At 62.6% G+C, this 19,408-nt stretch overlaps 2 protein-coding genes across 5 annotated transcripts; both read left to right on the forward strand.

Annotated features, from left to right (window-relative positions):
* The first annotated feature begins 105 nt into the window (after positions 1 to 105).
* On the forward strand, positions 106 to 16,848 carry LOC115908670 (PDZ and LIM domain protein 7). 4 transcript variants are annotated; one of them, XM_030957440.1, is made up of 13 exons: positions 106 to 168; positions 1,413 to 1,519; positions 4,848 to 4,999; positions 5,308 to 5,338; positions 6,922 to 6,942; positions 8,775 to 8,916; positions 10,617 to 10,653; positions 14,176 to 14,234; positions 14,321 to 14,555; positions 14,633 to 14,813; positions 14,970 to 15,090; positions 15,549 to 15,664; positions 15,945 to 16,848. In XM_030957440.1, the coding sequence occupies exons 2-13, from the start codon at positions 1,415 to 1,417 to the stop codon at positions 16,029 to 16,031; spliced, it is 1,287 nt and encodes a 428-aa protein (XP_030813300.1). In that variant the 5' UTR covers positions 106 to 168; positions 1,413 to 1,414; the 3' UTR covers positions 16,032 to 16,848. The 4 variants fall into 4 exon arrangements, with proteins under 4 accessions (XP_030813300.1, XP_030813297.1, XP_030813299.1 ...); XM_030957437.1 differs by lacking the exons at positions 6,922 to 6,942; positions 8,775 to 8,916; positions 10,617 to 10,653 and adding an exon at positions 6,018 to 6,190; XM_030957438.1 differs by lacking the exons at positions 106 to 168; positions 6,922 to 6,942; positions 8,775 to 8,916; positions 10,617 to 10,653 and adding exons at positions 230 to 266; positions 6,018 to 6,190.
* On the forward strand, positions 10,934 to 14,155 carry LOC115908671 (PDZ and LIM domain protein 7-like). Its single transcript, XM_030957443.1, has 3 exons — positions 10,934 to 11,428; positions 11,746 to 11,782; positions 12,714 to 14,155. The coding sequence occupies exons 1-3, from the start codon at positions 11,185 to 11,187 to the stop codon at positions 12,883 to 12,885; spliced, it is 453 nt and encodes a 150-aa protein (XP_030813303.1). The 5' UTR covers positions 10,934 to 11,184; the 3' UTR covers positions 12,886 to 14,155.
* Positions 16,849 to 19,408: the final 2,560 nt, after the last annotated feature.

Genomic DNA, 19,408 nt, shown 5'->3' on the forward strand with positions numbered 1-19,408 from the left:
AGGCGCGCACGCTGATTGGCCGAAACGCCCGCTGGCTCCGCCCCGTCCAGATGCTATATATGGTGGGGCCGGGCCGGGCGGGGGCGGTGCCCGGGTTCGAGTCCCGCGTCGGCCCGCACCGCTCTCCGCTCCGCTCCCGCCCGCTCCGCCGGGCCCCGCTGGCCGCGGGTGAGTCCGGGGAGCCGAGCCGAGGCGGGGGCTCCGTCCTCTGCCGGGGCGCACGGGGGCGTGAGGGGTGGAGGGCTGAGGCCTGGCGTAAGGGGAAGGTGGGTGATCAGGGTCGGGTCCGTGTGGGGCAGAGCCGGCGTTCCCGACCCCTGGAGGGGGGCGGCGGTGTGGAATGGGGAGGGGTCCCGAGGCCCCCGCGGGTCAGGGTGGAGCTTCCCAGTCATAAGCAGAGCTGCTGCCCGGCCTGTGCGCGCTGGGGACCCCCGGTGCACTCGGGCCCCGTCCCGCCGGGGAGGGGTGGGGGGCAACCGCCCGCTCCGGGCCGCCCCGTCCCGGCGCCTCGCTGGGGCTTGCGCGGCTGCCGGGCGCCGGGAATGCCTGACACGCAGCTCTTCCCCCGGCCCTCCCGAGCGGGGAGCGGGCTGGTGTCGTCTTACACGCCTTATATAGCCCGCACCGGCCTGGGGAGAGCGGGGGCACGCTGGCCCCCGGCCCTGCGGCCGGCTCGTGCGAGGCGTGGGGAGCCCCGCAGCCGGCCCTGTCCGCCCTCGGGGGGAAGGTCCTGGGGCCGTTCGCAGGGGTCTGGCGGCTCCTTCCAGGTAAAAGGTGACAAGACGCTGGCGCTGGCCCGTCTGTCCCGAGCCTTGGCCGGCTGACAGCTGTCAGGCAGGGGAGCGCCGGGATTCCCTCCTGCCGAAGCCCCGGAGATGGGCTCGCTCCCAGGGAGCATCTGCTCGGCCGGCTGCCGGAGCGCCAGCCTGGCTGCTGTGCCAGCGCCTCGGGTGGCATCACGCAGCTCCTGTGCTGCTGCTGCTAATTCATCCGGCAAAAATGCTTCTGGTTCTTATCCTTCTGTACCTGCTGTTGCTTCTCTGTGGTCTGAACAGCCTTGGCACTCAGCAGCAGAAGTTCCTGGGGTGCTGCAAAGGAGAGCACATCCCAGGTTGGGGAAGAGAGCAGAGCCCACAGACACTCCACTGTGGGTGGCAGCAGGGCTGTGCCTGGTTCCCTGGCGCTAGTCAGTGTTAGCCTGGGCCCCTCAGCTCTGACGTTGCTGGAGGAGATGCTGATGGATTTGGGGTGCGTCTCTAACCACAGCGTAGGATGGTCAGGGTGGAGTTACAGCTGGAAACGTGACCTGCCTCCTGTCCTACCCTGCCAGGCACCGAGCCCTCTCCTCGCCTGCTCTCCCTGCATTGTTTCCACATTCCCTAACACTGGGATCACACCCTCTTCCCTTGCAGAGATGGGCGACATGGAGTCCTACAAGGTGATGCTGAATGGGCCGGCACCCTGGGGCTTCAGGCTGCAGGGAGGGAAGGATTTCAGCATGCCGCTCTCCATCTCCAGGGTAAGAGAAACCAAGGCTGGTGACACCCATCCTTCCTCCTGCCCCTGTGGGAGGGAGGGAGGCCGCAGTGGCTGAGGCAGAGCTGTACGGGGGATGTAGATGAGCTGGGGCCCCGGGAATGCTGCATCCTGCCCTGCCTGGCTCCACGTAGCCTCCTTGGTCCCTTATCAGCTGCAGCCCAGCACGGGGGTGTTCCGGGCAGAGTGCTGCAGGCAGAAATGTGAAATTCTGCACAGCCTCTGCAGAGGGGGGCAGGGGAGGCCCCTTCCGGAGTGCTCCTACCGCAGCGGGAGGGGATCTGCTCTCTGAGATGTGGGACTGGCTTCCTGGTCTGCACCCAGCACTGGGCTTGGCATCCCAGGACCGAGCCAGTGCCCTTCTGCCCTCCGTTCCACAGCACAGCTCCCAGCTCTGTGCCTGAGGTCACTCCTGAAATGGGCATGGAGAGGAGGAAGCTGCACGGCTGCCTGCTCAGGGATGTGACTCCCTCCACTAAACTCTCTCATTTCTCCAGTGAGAGCCGTTGTGCCACAGCTGGTTGTGCCCATGGCCGCTGGTTTGAGCCTCTCCCGTTGCAATGTTCCCGGGTTTGACCCCGGCTGTGTGCAGGTCCCCGTCCCTGGGCGGGTGCTGGCCACAGCTTTGGCCAGGCAATTGCCTTATAAGCCTTGGAATGTGCCTGCATCGCCTGCGCCGCTGGCGCCGGGGCAGCTGGCACAGAGGCTGCTTCTCAAAGGACAGCTTTGCTTTGTGGCATCGAGTGCTGCGTGGGGACCTGCCCCTGGCACGAGCCGGGCACTGCACACCTGCCCCAGAGGGCACAGATCTGCACAGCATCCCAGCACGGAGCACTGGCCCTGAGGGCACTGAGTGAGGCTGGAGTCGCCTGTGCCGCTGCCCCGGGGCCTGCTGATCTCTGCTGAGCACGCAGAGACAGATTCAGCCAGTTTATTCTCTAAAAAATGTTTCTCTTGGCTGCGAGCCAGTTCTTAACAAAGGGTCTGGTTGGATGGAGGAGCCTCCCAGAGCCTGGGGCAGGGGCCTCGTGAAGCAGTTCTTGGTGAGGCTTGGGCAGTGCTGCAGTCTTGGGCAGGGCAGGAGCAGCAGGGACATTCCCAGGGGATGCAGCCAGCTTTGGGGGCTCTCTGGTGAGGCTGGGCTGCATGGCAGGGCGGTGTGCTCTGATGGGAAAGTGTGAGTCTGTGCTGCTCTGCACTCCAGAGGCATCCCCAGACCCAGAGCATGCTGCTGTCCTTGCCACTGTTTCCTGTGAGCTGTGCCTGCCACAGCAGCTGGAAGGAAGCATCCTGCCCCAGCTTTGTGGGCTGCAGTGGGGCCCTGCTCTGCAGGTCTGCAGGGGTGGGCAGCCCAGGGCAACGCTGGTGTGTCCATTGGCTTGGCTTTCAGCTGTGTCCATCACTGTGGCACTCCTGGGTGAGCAGTGAGGCTGTTTCAGCTCACTGATCACACAAAAGAGGTGCCACCACGGCCCTGTGACATGTACCTCCTGTGGCATGGGGCTCTGCTAGGTGCTGACACCCTGGCTAGGCAGACTGTAAACCATGGTCCCTGTGCTGGAGCTGGGATAAGGACTGCAGTCTGGATAGCTGGATGCTGTGTGGCACATCCTGACGTCTGCCTGCTGGGAAAGAGGAGAGACACTTGGGTGCTACTGGTGGAAAGGCACTGAGGGGCCTCTGTCCTGGAGGCTTCTGGACAGGGCAGTAGGTGAGCACCTCTCTGGATGTGGTGATGGAGGTGCAGGGAACAAAAGACTGGGTGGAGAGAGGAGGAAGGAAGCCCTGGTTAGCGGGTCTGTGTGGGAAGTGGGAGGGCTGGCACTGCCATGGCTCCTGGCTGTGCTGGCACCTGTCAGAGGGGTTTCCTGCATGTTGGCATGGAGGGGAACGGGAAGTGCTGACCAGGCTGGGTGAGGCTTCATGACGCAGCCTGACGTGCTCTCCCCTTCCTGGGCAGTCGTGTGAAAACCTCTCCCAACTCCTGCTCCTGCCTCCAAACCCACGCAGCCGCCCCATGCCTTCCCCAGCCCTCCAGGGCAGCAAGCTGGGGCTTGCAGCAGCATGGCCAGGAGCTGGGGGCATCACTGCTGTGAGGGCACCCTCCTGTGCCAGGCTGGGGGAGTGGGAGGGTGGTGGGGGGATACAGGGTGGGAGTGTCCATGTCCTGCTGGGAATAGCGGTGGGATGCAGGTAGAACTGGGCCACATCCAGTCCATATGTGGTGTTTGGCCTTGCATGGAGGGCTGGTGTTGGCCTAGAGGAGGGATGTGTGACTCCAGGGTGAGCTGGGTTCTGCAAGGAGGGGCCAGGACTCTGTGGTAAGGATTTTTCAGCCCTCTGACAGTGCTGGGAATCTGGCTCGCTCCTTTTATGTTCATGTCGAACAGGACTTGAGGAAATACTTGGTCTGGGTCCAAGCGCCTCGAGTTCTTCCATGCTGGAGGAGCAGGAATGGCTGCAGCCTGCCCACGTCTGTCTGTCTGTCTGTCAGTGCCTGGGAGCTGTGTGCAGTGCTCTGGGCCCTGCTCTGGCTGTGCATCCCTGGTGGGAGGGGAGGGCAGCCTGCACTTCCCAGCACGGGGCTGATGTTCAGCCGTGCCATGGGGCCATTGCAGGGCCAAGGCGCATCCCTGGCACCGTGGCCAGCGGAAGGGAAGCTTGTGGCTGTGCTCCCGGCTGTCCCAGCGGGATGACATGGTGGAGGCGGGTGTCTCCCTGCCCCGGCAGGGCTCCTGCTCCTCTGTGGGAATGAGGTAATGTCTGTGCCTGGTGGGAACGGGCCGGCAGCGCTGGCGGCTGGGGGAGTGCCCCAGGGGTGCCTCCCCTGTCCTTCCCCGCCCCAGCAGAGGGCTGGACATGCCTGTGGTTTGCAGTGAGATGTGGGCTGCCCAGCAGGCCCTGACTCACTGTGCTCTCTTCCTGCCCTGGGACCACAGGGGTGACTCCAGGGGGTGGCTGGGCTTCGAGGCTGAGGCAGCGCTGCCTCTGTGTTTGGCGTCACGGCAATGAGGCCCTGGGGTGCTGGCAGGGTCCCCAGGCATGCCAGAGGGCAAGGGCTGGGCAGTGCCCTGGACAAGTGCTTTGCCTTCTGCTGCTGCCAAGGGCAAGAGGCTGCTCTGGACTCATGCACTGGGAAATGGGGAGTAATCTACGGGTCCCCGCTTTTCCCTGGGTCAGGTCGGTGTGATGTCCTGTGCTGGGCTGGGGATCCTGGGCCTTGGAAGGCCCCTGCCCTCATGAGGCTGTCCCTCTGCTCCCATGTCACTGTTTGGCTGTTCCAGCTGTCCCTAACTCTGTCTGTCCTGCAGCTGACTCTGGGTGGGAAGGCAGCCCAGGCCGGCGTGGGAGTGGGCGACTGGGTGCTGTACATCGACGGGGAGAGCACCAGTGCCATGACACACATCGAGGCCCAGAACAGGATCCGTGCCTGTGGGGACAGGCTCTGCCTCACCTTGAGCAGGTAGGAGTCATGGGTCCCTCAAACGTGGGGTTCTGGTATGACTGGAGTGTAATCAGGGCCCTCTGCCCAGTGCCACCTCCTGGTATCTCTATCTCCCAGCATCGCTGCTCCTTACTTAGACCCTGGAAGTCCCAGGCTGTGTCCAAGGGCTCTGCTTGCCTGGATAAGGCTTAACCTGAGTGCAAGCCACAGGGCAGTGCCAGCTGGCCATGCTTCCCCTCAACTGGGTGCTGCATCCCTGGGGTACCAGCATGCTGGTGGTGTCTGGACCAACTCCAGTACCTGCCCATCTGTCTCCTCTCTTGCAGAGCCCAGAACCAGCTGGGGAAGCCGCAGAAGGTACGTGTTGCTCCTGGTGCCGCAGTGGCAGCTCAGCCTCATGTCAGGGAAAGGGAGTCTCAGTGTAGTGAAACAAATGGACTTTGCTCTTGGGGCTTTTAGGGGGCTGGGGTGTGTTTGAAGGTCTAGAAAGCCCAGCTGGAGGAGCAGCTCTGAGCTCTGGCACTGTGGAGGATCAGAGGGAGCAGGATCTGCGCAGTAGGTGCCTGAGCCCAGATTGTCTGTGCCCCTGCTGGTGCTGGGTGTGGGCCAGCACAGGGGAGGAGGCTGGGCAGGTGCAGCACCATGTTTGCTAGTGCTGGGGAGTGTCCTGGCACAGGGAAGCAGGGCTGGGGCTGGTGACTGGTGGCTCCTGGGCAGAAGCCACTTGCATGTGTTCAGCTTTGTGCTGTGGGATGGTTGCAGTCGGCGTGTGTGCATGCACCGCCCTGCCACGGGCAGCAGCGAGTGTCCGGGGCACCTACTAATCCCCAAATGACCCTCAGGCTGGGTTTGTGACCTGCTGGCACTGGGCCAGGTGCCCGGTGGAGCGAGTGCCAGCCTGGCAGAGCCTGGTCTCCAAGGTGCACGTGCTGTCCGGCTTTCCTCCCTGGCTGCCTGCTGCGCTGCCTGGCCCAGGGCTGCCCCTTGCATGCTGCTTGACGTGTGAGCCCGTGTCTGTGTGTTTTGTCTCGCTCAGGACTCACTCCCCTGCTCTGAACCCCTGAAATATAACTTCGCTCCCAGCACCGCCCTCAACAAAACAGCCCGGCCCTTCGGGGCCGGCTCACCTCCGAACCCACGGCCCGGGCTGGTGACGAAACCCGTGACGTACGCGCCCCTGGCGCCCGCCTGCACCCCCCAGCACAACGGGTACGTTGCCGTCCCTCCTGCTCCCTGAGGATGGGGGGAGCCTGCTGCCCCGCCCTGCTGCGCCTTGCATGCCAGGCACCCTGGGTGGGAGCGGGTGACAGCGCCCGTGCCGGAGCAAACGGGGGCTGGTGCTGAGGTGGCACAACAGAGCTGTCTCACACAGGGACACACAGCCACACTCGTGCCAGGCCTTCGCTCTGGGGTGTGTCAGCCTGTGGGGGCTCCTGCCAGGCTTGACACGGTGCCTGTAGAGGACACTGGCTGGCATCTGCAGTGGCAGGGAAATGGTGGCTGGCTGTGACCACCGGCTGGTGCCTGCCTGGGAAGTCCTGCCATTCCCCTGGATGCAGCAGTGGGCAGGGTGATGGCCTCCAGCCCTGCCACTCTGTTCCCCAGCTCTGCTACATGTGTGCGGCAGCTGCTGGTCCCTGCTCCTCCTGCCAGAGCTGCCGTAGTGCCCAGCAGCTGGGCAATGGGGCAGGATGTGGCACTGACTGCCCCGGGAATCCAGGCCTGTTCTGGGGGCTGAGGGAGCACAGTCTGGTCTGCTGGCATCTGCCCCTGTGTCCCAGTGTGCTCTCAGCCCTGGGTGAGCTGGGTGTGAGACTCAGCGATAGGGGGCTAATGCAGGCCATAGGTGAGCTCTGGAAACTTCTTGGGTGCTGTAGGTCTAATTTCACCTTCCTTTTTCTTTCTTTCTCTCCTCCCTTTCTCTTTCCCTCTCCCTACAGGTGCTGAGCCTTGACAAGTCAGTAAGCCTTTTACCTGCTCTCTCTATCCTCCCTGCATGCCTCTTCCCTGCCAGGGCCCTGTCCTTCAGGGCAGGGCCAGCCTGGGGATGGGCAGCCACTGCTCTGCCCATGTGGGTGGGTCACTGCTGGCACCAAGCTGTCCCCAGTGTAGAGAGGGCAGCTGCCTGTCTCTGCCAGCTGCTGGAGCCCTGGAGTGTCCTTGTGTGTGATCCATTCTCTGTTCCCCAAGATGTGGCTGTGCTGGGCAAGGACTGATGGGCTGTGCTGGGCGCCATGCCCATGGCCAGGTGGCACTGCCATAGATGGCTGTGGTGCAGTTTCCCTGGTGGTGTTTTTTGACCTTGGCTTATTCTTGCTCTGTGCTTTCTCTTTCTGGCCCTTGGGGCCAGTTTCAAATTGCCAGGAATGGTGGTGGTCATTCCAGAGTCCTTCACAGGCCCAGCCTTTGTGAGGGAGCAGTTGGGGGCTGGGAAGGAGGACAAGGTGTGATGTCTCTGGTACCAGTGTGCTGTGATTCTGTGCTGGGGAAGGTGGGGGACAGCCCCAGGAGATCTGTCAGATTTGACAGATGGCTCTGTCACTCACAGGCAGCCCCCACAGCTGCTGGAGCCCCCCAGCAGCCCTGTGTGTGACCCTGTGAAGCTGCGGATGTTAGAGGACATTGAGGACTCAAAGCCCCCCAGCTGGACCTCCCAGTCCCGCTCCTTCCGCAAACTGTCCCGCCTGGTGGGCGCCGACGCCAGTGAGTTCTGCAGGGCCTGGCATTGCCCAGCTTTGCTGGGGAAACTGGAGCTGGATAAAGGCTTTGGTGCCTCGTGGAGTGTTGGTTTTGGCCCTGTGGGGCAGTTAAGCCAGGCAGAGCTGCCTGGGGCTGTGTGAGCTCGTGGTGGTGCCACTGGGCTGGGGCTGTGCTCTGCCCCGTGACCAGGCAGGGCTGTGTTGGAACAGGTGGGCAGTGGGAGGAGAGGGCCTTTTCCCTTTCCTGCTCCTTTCCCTTCCTGCTGTCTCTGGGCCTCAGTTGCTGCAGACTGACTCCATCTCCCCCTTTCTCTCCTGCTGTGCTCAGTGGAGGATGGTGAGGACGAGCTTGTTAGAAAGCCCAGGTAAGGGGAGCGTGTGCTGGAGCAGCAGTAGGAGCCACAAGGTGCCCACCCCAGGCTCAGCCCGCACACCTGGTTCTCTCTCGCTGCTTGCAGTCACTCAGGGGAAGCTCTTTGCTCTGTGGCTGTTTTTTCTCTCCGTATCAAAGAGTTGAGCTGTTGGTGGAGCTGCAGAGCTCACCCTGCACTCACCCCACAGTGGGCACTGCCAGAGCTCAGCCACTGCTCTGGCCATCACCTTGGGAGGGTCCTGCTGGGACACCCACCAGCCAGACAAGATGTCCTGTGCTGGGTAGGACCTGCTGGGCACTGCTGACACCAAGCTGGGGAGGCCAAATTCTGCCATTGCTTCTTGAGGAAAAGGGATCTGGAGAAGGCTGGTGCACTGAGAACACCTTGCTGGGAGTATTGGGAGGTGCTAGGCAGCAGCTGGACAGTGTGCTGTGAGCCTGGCTGTGGCATGGCAGGGCAGAGCTGGCTGAGTGTCTCTGACTTCTGCTTCTGGAGTGCATTTGTGAGGGATGGGCTGTGCCGTGCTCAAATACTGAGTGTTGTGCTACCCTTCTTTTCAATATCACAGGGATGCCCATGGGTCCAGCTGGGGCACAGTGGAGCAGTGGTGAGTGCCAGGGCCTGGGCACATTTGGCAGCACTGCCCTGTGCTGAAGCAGGGTCTGTGCTTGGTGCTGGCTGAAGTTCCTGCCCTCTGTCACTCACAGGCAGCCCCCCCAGCCTCTGGAGCCGCCCAGCACCCCCGGGTGTGACCCTGGGAAGTTGAGGATGTTGGAGGATGCTGAGGACTGGCAGCCCCGCACCGGCACCTCCCAGTCCCGCTCCTTCCGCAGACTGGCCCAGCTGACGGGCACAGATGGCAGTGAGTTCCCACAGGGCCTGGCACTGCCTGGGATTGTGGGACTGTTTTGGGGTAACCAGAAGTTGGGAGGAGCAGTTGGGTGATGTAGCACCCGGGAATGTTGGTTTTGGCCCCAGTTAACTCCCTGAGGGCAGCTGAGCCAGCGGGAGCTGCCCGGGGCTGTGTGTGGGCTCATGGTGGTGCTGCTGGTCTGGGGTTGTGCTCTGCCCTGTGGCCAGACAGGGCTGTGCAGTGGGGCCAGGCGAGTGGAGAGGTTGGTTTTCCTCCTTTCCCTTCCTGCTTTTCCTGGACTTCAGTTGCTGCAGACTGACTCCATCTCCCCCTTTCTCTCCTGCTGCACTCAGTGGAGGATGGTGAGGATGAATTTATTAAACAGCCCAGGTAAGGGGAGCGTGTGCCAGGGCAACAGCAGGAGCCACAGGGTGCCCACCCTGGGCTCAGCCCACGAGGCTTGTTCTCTCTCACTGCTTGCAGTCACTCAGGGGAAGCTCTTGCCCTGTTGCTGTTTCTTCCTTCCTCTCCTTATCCTCCACCCTCTGTCCTGTCCTTTCCTTCTTCCTAGAGCCAAGCTGTTGGCAGAGCCACAGGCTCACCCCACAACAGGCACTGCCAGTGCTCAGCCACTGCTCTGTCACCTCAGGAGGGTCCTGCCCAGACACCCACCAGCCAGGCAGGCTGTCCCCAGATGAGGTGTCCTCATGCTGGGTGTGCAGGCAGGACCTGCTTGGCACTGCTGGCATCAAGCTGGGGAGGCCAAGATGCAGCACAGTGTGCTGGCCACAGTGGGCAGGGGTGGCTGCTGGCACTGACAGCACCTTGCTGGGGATGTTGGGAGTTGCAGGGTAGGGAACTCAGCCAGACCTGGGGCACAATGTCATATGGGGCCGGGGAATGGCTGCAAGGCTGATCAGGAGTGAACGCTGTCAGCGTTTCCACAAGGCTCGTGTGGTTCTGGGGCTGTGGATGTGTATAGGGAGGGATGGGCTGGTCCAACACTGACTGCTGTGCCACCATTCTTTCTGATACCACAGGGATGCCCATGGGTCCAACTGGGGCACGGGGCAGCATCGGTGAGTGCCAGGTTCTGGCAGAGGTGTTGGCATGTGCCAGGGCATCTTTGGGGATGCTTCCCTGTTCCAGAGCAGGGTCTAATCCTGGTGCTGGGCCCCTGCCCTCTGTCACTCACAGGCAGCCCCCTCAGGCCCTGGAGCCCCCCAGTGACACTGTGTGTGACCCTGTGAAGCTGCGGATGTTAGAGGACATTGTGGACTCAAAGCCCCACACCTGGACCTCCCAGTCCCGCTCCTTCCGCAAACTGGCCCGGCTGGTGGGAGCAAACAGCAGTGAGTTCTGCAGGGCCTGGCACTGCCTGGCTGCCCAGCTGTGCCCAGCTTTGCTGGGGCAGCTGCTAAAGGCTGTGTTGTGTTGTTACAGGAGGGCATTGGTTTTGGCCCCATTTGGCCCCTCTGTGGCAGCTGAACCAGCAGGAGCTGCCCAGGGCTGTGTGGGCTCGTGGTGGTGTGGCTGGGCTGGAGCTGTGCTCTGCCCTGTGGCCAGGCAGGGCTGTGTGTTGGGGCAGGGGAGCTGTGGGAGGAGAGGGCATTTTTCCTTCCTTTCCCTTCCCTTTCCTTCCTGCTGTCTCTGGGCCTCAGTTGCCACAGACTGACTCCATCTCCCCCTCTCTCTCCTGGTGTCCTCAGTGGATGATGGTGAGGATGAGCCCGTTAAAAAGCCCAGGTAAGGGCAGCAGCTGGAGCCACAAGGTGCCCATGCCAGGCTCAGCCCCCACAGCCACTTCACCCTTGCTGCCTGCAGTCACTCTGGGGGTGCTCTTTGCACTGCTGGGGGTTCTCCCCTCCCTCTCTGTCCCCTCTCCCAGACGTGAGGTGTTTTCAGAGCTGCACAATGGGCACTGCCAGCACTCAGCCACTGCTCTGACCGTCACCTCAGGAGGGTCCTGCCCCAAGCACCCACCTGGGTAGGGGTGGCTGGTGATAATCACAACACCTTGCTGGAGATGTTGGGAGGTGCTGGGCAGCAACGGGTCTTGGTGCTTTGCATCCCGTGCAGCTGTGGAGCAGCTGCAAGGCTGCTGGTCAGTATTTCCATGTGGCTTGTGCCTCCACGGGGCTGTGGGTGCATATGGCAGGCATGGTCAAACAGTGACTGTTGTGCTGCTGTTTTTTCCAATGTCACAGGGATTCCCATGGGTCCATCTGGGGCATAGTGGAGCAGCGGTGAGTGCCATGGTCTGGCAGAGGTGTTACCATGTTCCAGGTCACCTTTGGCAGCACTGCCCTGTGCTGCAGTGTTGGGCAGGGTCTGTGCTTTGTGCTGGCTGAGCTCCTGCCCTCTGTCACTCACAGGGAGCCTCTGGAGCCCCCCAGCACCCCCGGGTGTGACCCTGGGAAGCTGCGGCTGATGGAGGACGCGGAGGGCTGGCAGCCCCGCACCGGCACCTCGCAGTCCCGCTCCTTCCGCAGACTGGCCCAGCTGACGGGCACAGATGAGAGTGAGTCCCCACAGGGCCTGGCGCTGCCTGGGATTGTGGGACTGTTTTGGCAGTGGGGTGATGTGGCGTCAGGAGTTTGATTTTGGCCCTAAGTCACCCCTTGAGGGCAGCTGAGCCAGCGGGAGCTGCCTGGGGCTGTGTGTGGGCTCGTGGTGGTGCTCGTGGGGCCGTGCTCTGCTCCATGGCCAAGCAGGGCTGTGTGATGGGGTGAGGGGATGGTGAGTGGGGAGGTTGGTTTTCCTCCTTTCCTTTCCTGCTTTTCCTTGGCATCAGTCGCTGCAGACTGATGCCATCTTTCCCTTTCTCTCCTGCTGCAGTGGAAGATGGTGAGGATGAGATTGTTAAAAAGCCCAGGTAAGGGGAGCATGTGCTGAGGCTGCATGTCCCAGGTGTCTGGGCACTGCTGGCTCTGAGCTGGAGATGCTGGGCTGCACCTTAGCCTTTTGGGCATACAAAGAGTGGAGGAGGCTGATGACACTGGGAAAACCTGCCTATGAGATGGTGGGAGGTGCTGGGAGTGCCTGCACCTGGGGCACATTGTCCTGTGAGCCTGGTGTGGCAGAGCTGGGTGAGTGCTGCTGGCTCATTTCCCCTCAGCATCGCTACTTCTCATGACTCTGGGCAAACGCTTTGCCCTGTTGTGGATTCTTCTCTCTCTTTGTCCTCTCCCAGAGCTCAGGTGGTGGTGGAGCTGCAGAGCCCACCTTGTGCTCAGCCCACAACAGGCACTGCCAGTGCTCAGCCACTGCTTTGGCCTTCACCTTGGGAGGTTCCTGCCTGGACACCCCCTGGCCAGGCAGTTTGTCTCCAAATGGGTGTGCAGGCAAGACTCACTGGGCACTGCTGGCACCAAGCTGGGGAGGTTAATATGCAGCACAGTGTGTAGGGGTGGCTGGTGACACAACACTTTGCTGGGCATTTTTGGAGTCACAGGGCAGGCACTGTACCTGGGGCACGATATCATGTGGGGTCATGGAATGGCTGCAAGGCTGGTCAGGAGTGAATGCTGTTTGCATTTCCATGAGGTTCTTGTATCTCTGAGATTGTGGGTGCGTATGGAAAGCATGGGCTGAGCCGTGGATCAGCCACTGACTGCAGTGCCACCGTTTTTTCTGCTGCCACAGGGATGCCCGTGGGTCCAGCTGGGGCACAGTGGAGCAGCGGTGAGTGCCAGGGTGTGGCAGAGATGTTGCCATGTGCCAGAGCACCTTTTGGAGTGCTTCCCTGTTCCAGAGCAGGGTCTGTGCTTGGTGCTGGCTGAGCTCCTGCCCTCTGTCACTCACAGACAGCCCCCGCAGCCTCTGGAGCCCCCCAGCACCCCCGGGTGCAGCCCCGGGAAGCTGCGGCTGATGGAGGACGCTGAGGACTGGCAGCCCCGCACCGGCACCTCGCAGTCCCGCACCTTCCGCAAGCTGGCCCAGCTGACGGGCACAGACAGCAGCAGTGAGTCCCCATAGGGCCTGGCACTGCCCCGGGGTGCTGGGCTCTCCCTGGGCTGCCAGGGCCCAGCAGAATCTGGAGTGGCACTGGAGTGTTGGTTTTGGCCCCGTGTTATCCCTGTGGGGTGGCTGAGTCAGGGGAGCTGGTGGGGCTCTGCGTGGTCTCGTGGTGGTGACACCGGTCTGGGGTCTTGGTCTGCCCTGTGGCTGGGCAGGGCTTTGTTTTGGGGCAGGGGTTGGTGGGAGGAGAGGTTGGTTTTCCTCCTTTCCCCCCTTTTCCCTCTTGTTGTGCCTGGGCCTCTGTCTGTGAGGACTGACTGTTTCCTCCTTTCTCTCCTGCTGCGCTCAGTGGAGGATCATGATGATGTGTTTGTTAGGAAGCCCAGGTAAGGGGAATGTGTGGCAGCAGGAGCTGGGGGGCTGCACGTCCTGGGCAGAACCCCTTGGGTATTGCTGCCCCTCAGCTGGGAATGCTGAGCTGCGCCGTGGTGCCCCAGAAACGGTGGATTGGGAGTGGCTGATGGCACTGGCCAAATCTCGCTGGGTTGTTGTGGTGTTTGGGCAGCATCTGGACCTGGGGCACAGTGTCCTGCCAGCCTGGTGTGGGGCTGTGGGGCAGCCACGCTCGTGGATGTCACCAGTTTGTCAGGGTTGTTCCTTGTTCTGTGCAGCCAGGCAGGGGGGTGGACAGCACCCCATTTTTGCCTTCACCTCTCTGTGACACCTCCTGCCCTGGTGCTGTGGTCCTTGGGTACCAGCTGTGCCCAGTTTGCTCTGATGCAAATAAAAGTTGGGTTTGTTGCCATCTCCTTTTTGAATTTGTCTTGGAGAAGCACAGAGCCACTGGCTCTCCCTCTCTCCCTGTCCCCCTTCTTTCATTGGGCTGTGCCTCTTTAGTCCTGGCTTGCCCTGCCTGTTCCCAGCGCTGCTGAGCTGGACCCTGGGGCTCCCTGCATCAGGCCACATCCAGGTCCCCCTGCACACCAATGAGACTGGGGGTGATCATCACATATTAGTAGGCAGCCAAAGTCTGTGTGGTCCCTGGGGTCCCTGGTCAGTGTGGAGAAGCCCAGAACCTTCTCTCCTGCCTCTCCCCAGACCACCACAGTGGGTACCAGAGACCCTGGGGATGCTGTGTCTTGGCTGGACTGAAGGCCCTTGGCTCAGTACCTCATCACTAACCCAGTTACTGCTGGGCATGGGGGCTTGGCCAGCTCCCTCCCGCTTGTTGGGGTGGGGAGCCCTGCCTGCACCCCCTGGGCAGTCACCAGCCATCAGGGCAGGCTGGATTAACTGCTTGTTCTGTAGCCAGGTCTCCGTGCCGGACCCGTCCCCAGGAGCAACGATGAAGACTGAGCCAGGACTGGGTGAGCAAAACATCTCTGGGCTTTTTGGGGAGGGGCTGCCGAGGGATCAGGAACACTCTCCTTAAGGCTTGTGTGTGTGTGTGCAGCCCCCAGGACCCCCAGTGCCACCCCCAGCCCCACCAGCCGCCCGCCCTGGGCTGTGGACCCCTCGTTTGCCGAGCGCTACGCCCCGGACAAGACGAGCACGGTGGTGAGCAAGCACAGCCAGCCAGCCACGCCCACCCCCATGCAGAACCGCAGCTCCATCGTGCAGGCAGCCCAGCAGGCCCCCGAGGGGCCCGGCCGCACCCCCCTCTGCTACAAGTGCAACAAGGTCATCAGGTGAGCCCCGGCTGCCACCACTGCCACACCGCCGTCCTGAGCCCCGGCGTGGCTGACATGGCTCTGTCCTGCTACAGGGGACGGTACCTCGTGGCGCTGGGACATTATTACCACCCCGAGGAGTTCATCTGCTGCCAGTGCAGGAAGGTGCTGGATGAGGGCGGCTTCTTTGAGGAGAAAGGCTCCATCTTCTGCCCCAAGTGCTACGACACGCGCTACGCACCCACCTGCGCCAAGTGCAAGAAGAAGATCACTGGGGTGAGTGTCCCTCAGCCTGCCCTCCATCTCCTGTCCTTGTCCTCTGCTGTGGGTGCCTGGCTCTGTCCCTTCCCACCTTGGTCCATCTCAGGGGATTCCTTGTCCTTTCCTGCCCTTGGTGGTCCTGCCCCTGGGCTGACAGTGGCTCCCCTCCAGGAGGTGATGCACGCACTGAAGATGACCTGGCACGTGCAGTGCTTCACCTGCAACGCCTGCAAAACTCCCATCCGCAACCGAGCCTTCTACATGGAGGAGGGACAGCCCTACTGCGAGAGAGGTAGGACCCAGGGACCCCATGTGTCACCTCATGTGGCCCTGGGGCACCGCTGGGACTCAGCAGCTGCACAGGGCTGGGAGCATGAGCTGCCCTGCTCTGTGGGGCTCCCCCTGGGCTGTGGGGAGCACAGAGACCCCAGTCCCACAGCCCTGAGCGCTCCATCCTGGTTCTCCCTAGCTGCAGGGTAGTGCCATGCTCCTATGTTGCCATGGCAATGAGGGAGGATGTACATCAAAGCTACTGCTGCATCCTGGGAGTTGAGGTTCTCCTCCTCCCCTGGAGCCCTGTGGTGGCCGAGCCACCCTGCACCTTTTGGGGCATTCTCTCACCTGGATGGGGCTGGCAGAGCTGTCTCCAGGCTGTGCCTGTGGGATCCTGGCTGAGCTGCAGCCCTGCTCCCCTGGGATGAGCAGCTGTAGTGCATGGAAGTGCTGACCTGTGCTCTGCCTTCCTCACAGACTATGAGAAGATGTTTGGCACCAAGTGCCGCGGCTGCGACTTCAAGATCGATGCTGGGGACCGGTTCCTGGAGGCGCTGGGCTTCAGCTGGCACGACACTTGCTTTGTCTGTGCGGTGAGCAGTGTGCCTCCCTCCCCAACTGCTGCAGGGCCTGCGCCTCTCCCTGGCAGTCCTGCTCTGGGTGGGCTACACCAGCAGCACTGCGGACCTGCTGCCACAAGATTTTTCCCACTTGCTTCCATTCTGGGAGCTTGGAACTCTGCTCTGAGCCTTCTGGTCCCTGGCAGTGTCCCAGACCCATGTGGAGGTCCCTGTGTGATGCCAGTGCTGGGCTGTGGGGGATCCAGAGGCTGACTCAGCCCCACAACCTGACCAGCTGCGCTCTTCTCCCCAGATCTGCCAGACCAACCTGGAAGGGAAGACGTTCTACTCCAAGAAGGACAAGCCTCTGTGCAAGAGCCACGCTTTCTCCCATGTGTGAGGGGTGGGAATCCAGCTGTGCCCACACATGCCCCTGGCCCTGCATGCTCCTCTCCCCCTGCCCTGCTGGCCCCAGGGAGCCAGGCTGGGCCCTTGGCCCTTTCCCTTGCTCCTGCCTCTTTCCTGGCAGCTCCTGGCTCAACTCCAGCCAGATACAGTGCTGGATCCAGAGCCTTTGATAGCTGGGTGGCTTCTTATATGCTTCTCAACTGGCCCTAGGAGCCCTAGGAATGGGATGCTGCATGGATCTCCTGCCCCTGAGCCACCAGCATAGTGGGCACAACCATGCTGAGGCTGGAATTGGAGAGGGTCTGCCACAGCTGGGCTGCTCCCTTGCTGCCTGGCAGCTCAGTGCTGGGGCAGAGACACTCCTTACACATCCCTCCCTGTGTGGGTGAGGACCAGCTCCTGTCTCACTCTCCCCAGCCTTCCCTGCTGTGTGCCTGGGGCTGGAGACCCAGCCCTGCTCCCCTGCCTGGGCCCTGCCCATGACAACCCACCAGGCACTCCTCAAACTGCTGCAGTGGCTTCCTGCCCCAGTTGCATTCTGGGGCTGTCTGTCCCTCATGCCCCCCACCCTGGTGGCATCCCCTGGGGCTGGCATCACCCCCAGCTGTGGGCTGGCAGCGTGTGCTGATGGCCAGCCCAGCCAGGCGGCTGCTCCTGCAAGGCTTGGGCACAGCTTCCTGCCAAAGAGCTCTCTGCCACTGCCATCCTGGGGCCACCGATGCCTCTCCCCAAACCACACCCTCTGGTCGGGCTGCCCTGATGTAGCCACGGTGCTTTTAGTGCCTTTAATAAACACGTCTCTGCAAGTGCCTCCTGTCTCCAGGCCCGTGGTTTTGCCGAGTGAGGTGCGGCCGGCTGGGAAGGTCATGCTCTGCCCTCATCCCGCTCCCTCTGGGGCCTGACTCAGCTCCTTCCAGCTTTCCAGGGAAACTCTTTGCCTCACATTTCTGCTCCTCTGCTTGTGTCAGCCCAGGCTTGACCCCTTGTGTCGGCTCGGTCATCCCTCTTGCAGCAGGCAGGACCGCTAACGGAGGCAGTAATAAATCTGGGGGGCAAATTGCAGCAAGGAGAGATGGGGATGGGGTCAGACCTTAGTGGTGACCCTTGTGGGGCAGTGTCCTTGTGCCTGAGCACTGTAGAAGTGTTGAGGAGCCATGGGGCACGCATGGGCCACGTGCACCAGCTCTGGGCGTTCTCCAGCGTGGAGCAGCCAAACGTTCGCTCATGCGATGCAGCTGCCGTCCCCAAGGACGGGGGTGAGGCCACAGCAGCGCCTCCAGCTGGAACGGGCTGGAGGGCAGCGGCTGCGGGGAAGTGGCTGTTCTCCTCCCTCTCCACTCTGACAGCTGGAACGGTCATTAATAATTGCAGCTCTTGCCATGATGAGCAATTGTAAGGAAAATTGTCTTGCTCATCTACTGGAAGGTTCTGCCGGGGGCAGGAGCTGGCTGTGGGGAGCCAAATGCCTCCTGGCATCACCCAGAGCTGGGCTGCGGTGCCATGTCTTCTCACTGCCAGTTCCAGGAGTGCAAAAGCACATCAAAGATGGGGTGAGCAAAGTCGAGGAATAAAGACAGGCTGCGGCTGGGCCAGGCACTTGGGCTGGGGCACAGGAGGGCAATGGGATGGTCACATGGAGAAGCAGCAGGACACGGGTGCAGCAAGGGGCAGAAACAGCTGGTGCCTGCCTGGCAGGGCTGGCAGGAGCAGGGCTGGGTGCCCCCGTGTGAGTCCCAGCTGGGCAGCCAAGGTCAGAGGAAGCACAGGGCAAGGTGAGGTGGCTGTGGCCGCACGTGGGCAGCCCCTGAACCAACCCTAGCTTGGCTGGACAGCAACCCGTGAGTGGAGGGTGGGGAAGGGGCAGGGGCAGGCAGTGGTGCGGGACGGAGCCTGCTGCCGTAGCATGGGAACAGGTTCTGCCAGATCAGCCCCAGGTGCCCAGCAGGGCCAGGGTGCTGCAGCCAACCTGCGTCTCCCCTGGGGAGAGCCGAGCATCCCCTTGTGCCGCTGCAAGGTCTCTGCTCTTGGGGGGCTTGGCTCTGGTTAGTTCCCTGTTGCCTCTGGGCCATCCTGATGATGCCTCTACCACCCAAGGTGCCTCTGTGCCTTGCCAAGGGCATCTCTTGCCCACCAGCTCTGCGCACCATGTGAGGAGCTTGTGCACAGGCAGCGGAAGGAGGGTCTCGGGTGGGCTGCGGAGGTGGAGCCTGGGGAGGGGCTGCAGCCTCGCTGCTCCGAGAACAAAGCCTGGCGGCGGTAGGCTCCGAGCTCCCACCGCATCCCTGAGCAGGGTCCCACCACATCCACCCCCAAAGCCATCTGAGCCGCTTGTGGGGCGCCTGCCACGGCCCCAGCCCCCGCGCTGGCCCCGGCAGCTGCTCCACAGCTGCTCCCAAACTCTCACAGCCTCTTAGGGCGGCTCCGGCTCTGGCCTCGCTCGGAAATGCTGCTGAAAGGAGGGCGTGGGGGGAGCGGGCGGCACCGCCAAGGCCCGCGGACCCCTGTCCCGTGTCCCGTGTCCTTCTGGGGTCATCCACGGGCCTGAAGGGCTTGTCTTGGGACAGGCCACTCCACCAACATCCCCAGCGCGCAGGAATCGGGCCCTGCGCGCTCTCCATTGCTGCTCTGGCACAGAGACCCCTCCAGAGCGGTGCTGGTCCAGGCTGGGGACAGTGCTGGGGAGGGGAATCGCTGCCTGTCCTGGCAGGAGCATTAGGATCTGGCTGGGAGCCCCTGCAGAGCCCTGCGCGGGTCAGTGCAAAACCAGCTGTGGGTTCACCTCCTGGAAAAGGTGCTTGCGGTGTTCTGAAAGGACCGGGGGCTTGGGAGTTGTGGGGATAGAGGAGCAGATGGGCAGCAAAGAGGCCCCCAAAGAGGTTCTGTCCACTGACCCCTTGTGCAAGCAGCGAGGGCATGGCTGGATGTGTAGGGCAAAGCCTACGGTGCCGTGTCCTTGGAGAGGAAACCTTGGACACGGGGGCTCGGCGTGGGCAGCGGAGGGCGCAGGAAGCCAGGTGTGCCACGTCCCCTGGGTGTCGAGGACGTGGGGCAGGGGAGAATATGGGCATGGAGAGGACCACCCAGCAGGAGAGGTCTCCAGAGTGCAAGTTCCCAGGAGGGGCAGCACAGGATGCGGGGTCCCCAGGGCGGAGGAGAGCCCGGGATGCGGAATCACCCGGCGGGCAGGTTCCCGGGAGGAGCTGAGCCGGGGTTCAGCGTCCCTGGGGCGGGGGATGGCCCGGGGCGCGGTGCTGCGGGGGCAGAGCGGAGCCCAGGCTGCTGGATCCCGGGGGCGAGCTGCTCGCGGGGGCGGCGGGGCGGGGGTGATGCTGCCCGCACCCCCGGGGTCCCGGCTCGGGGCCGGGCGGC

This window comes from Camarhynchus parvulus, chromosome 13 (assembly GCF_901933205.1).
Source record: "Camarhynchus parvulus chromosome 13, STF_HiC, whole genome shotgun sequence".
Classification (NCBI taxonomy): domain Eukaryota; kingdom Metazoa; phylum Chordata; class Aves; order Passeriformes; family Thraupidae; genus Camarhynchus; species Camarhynchus parvulus.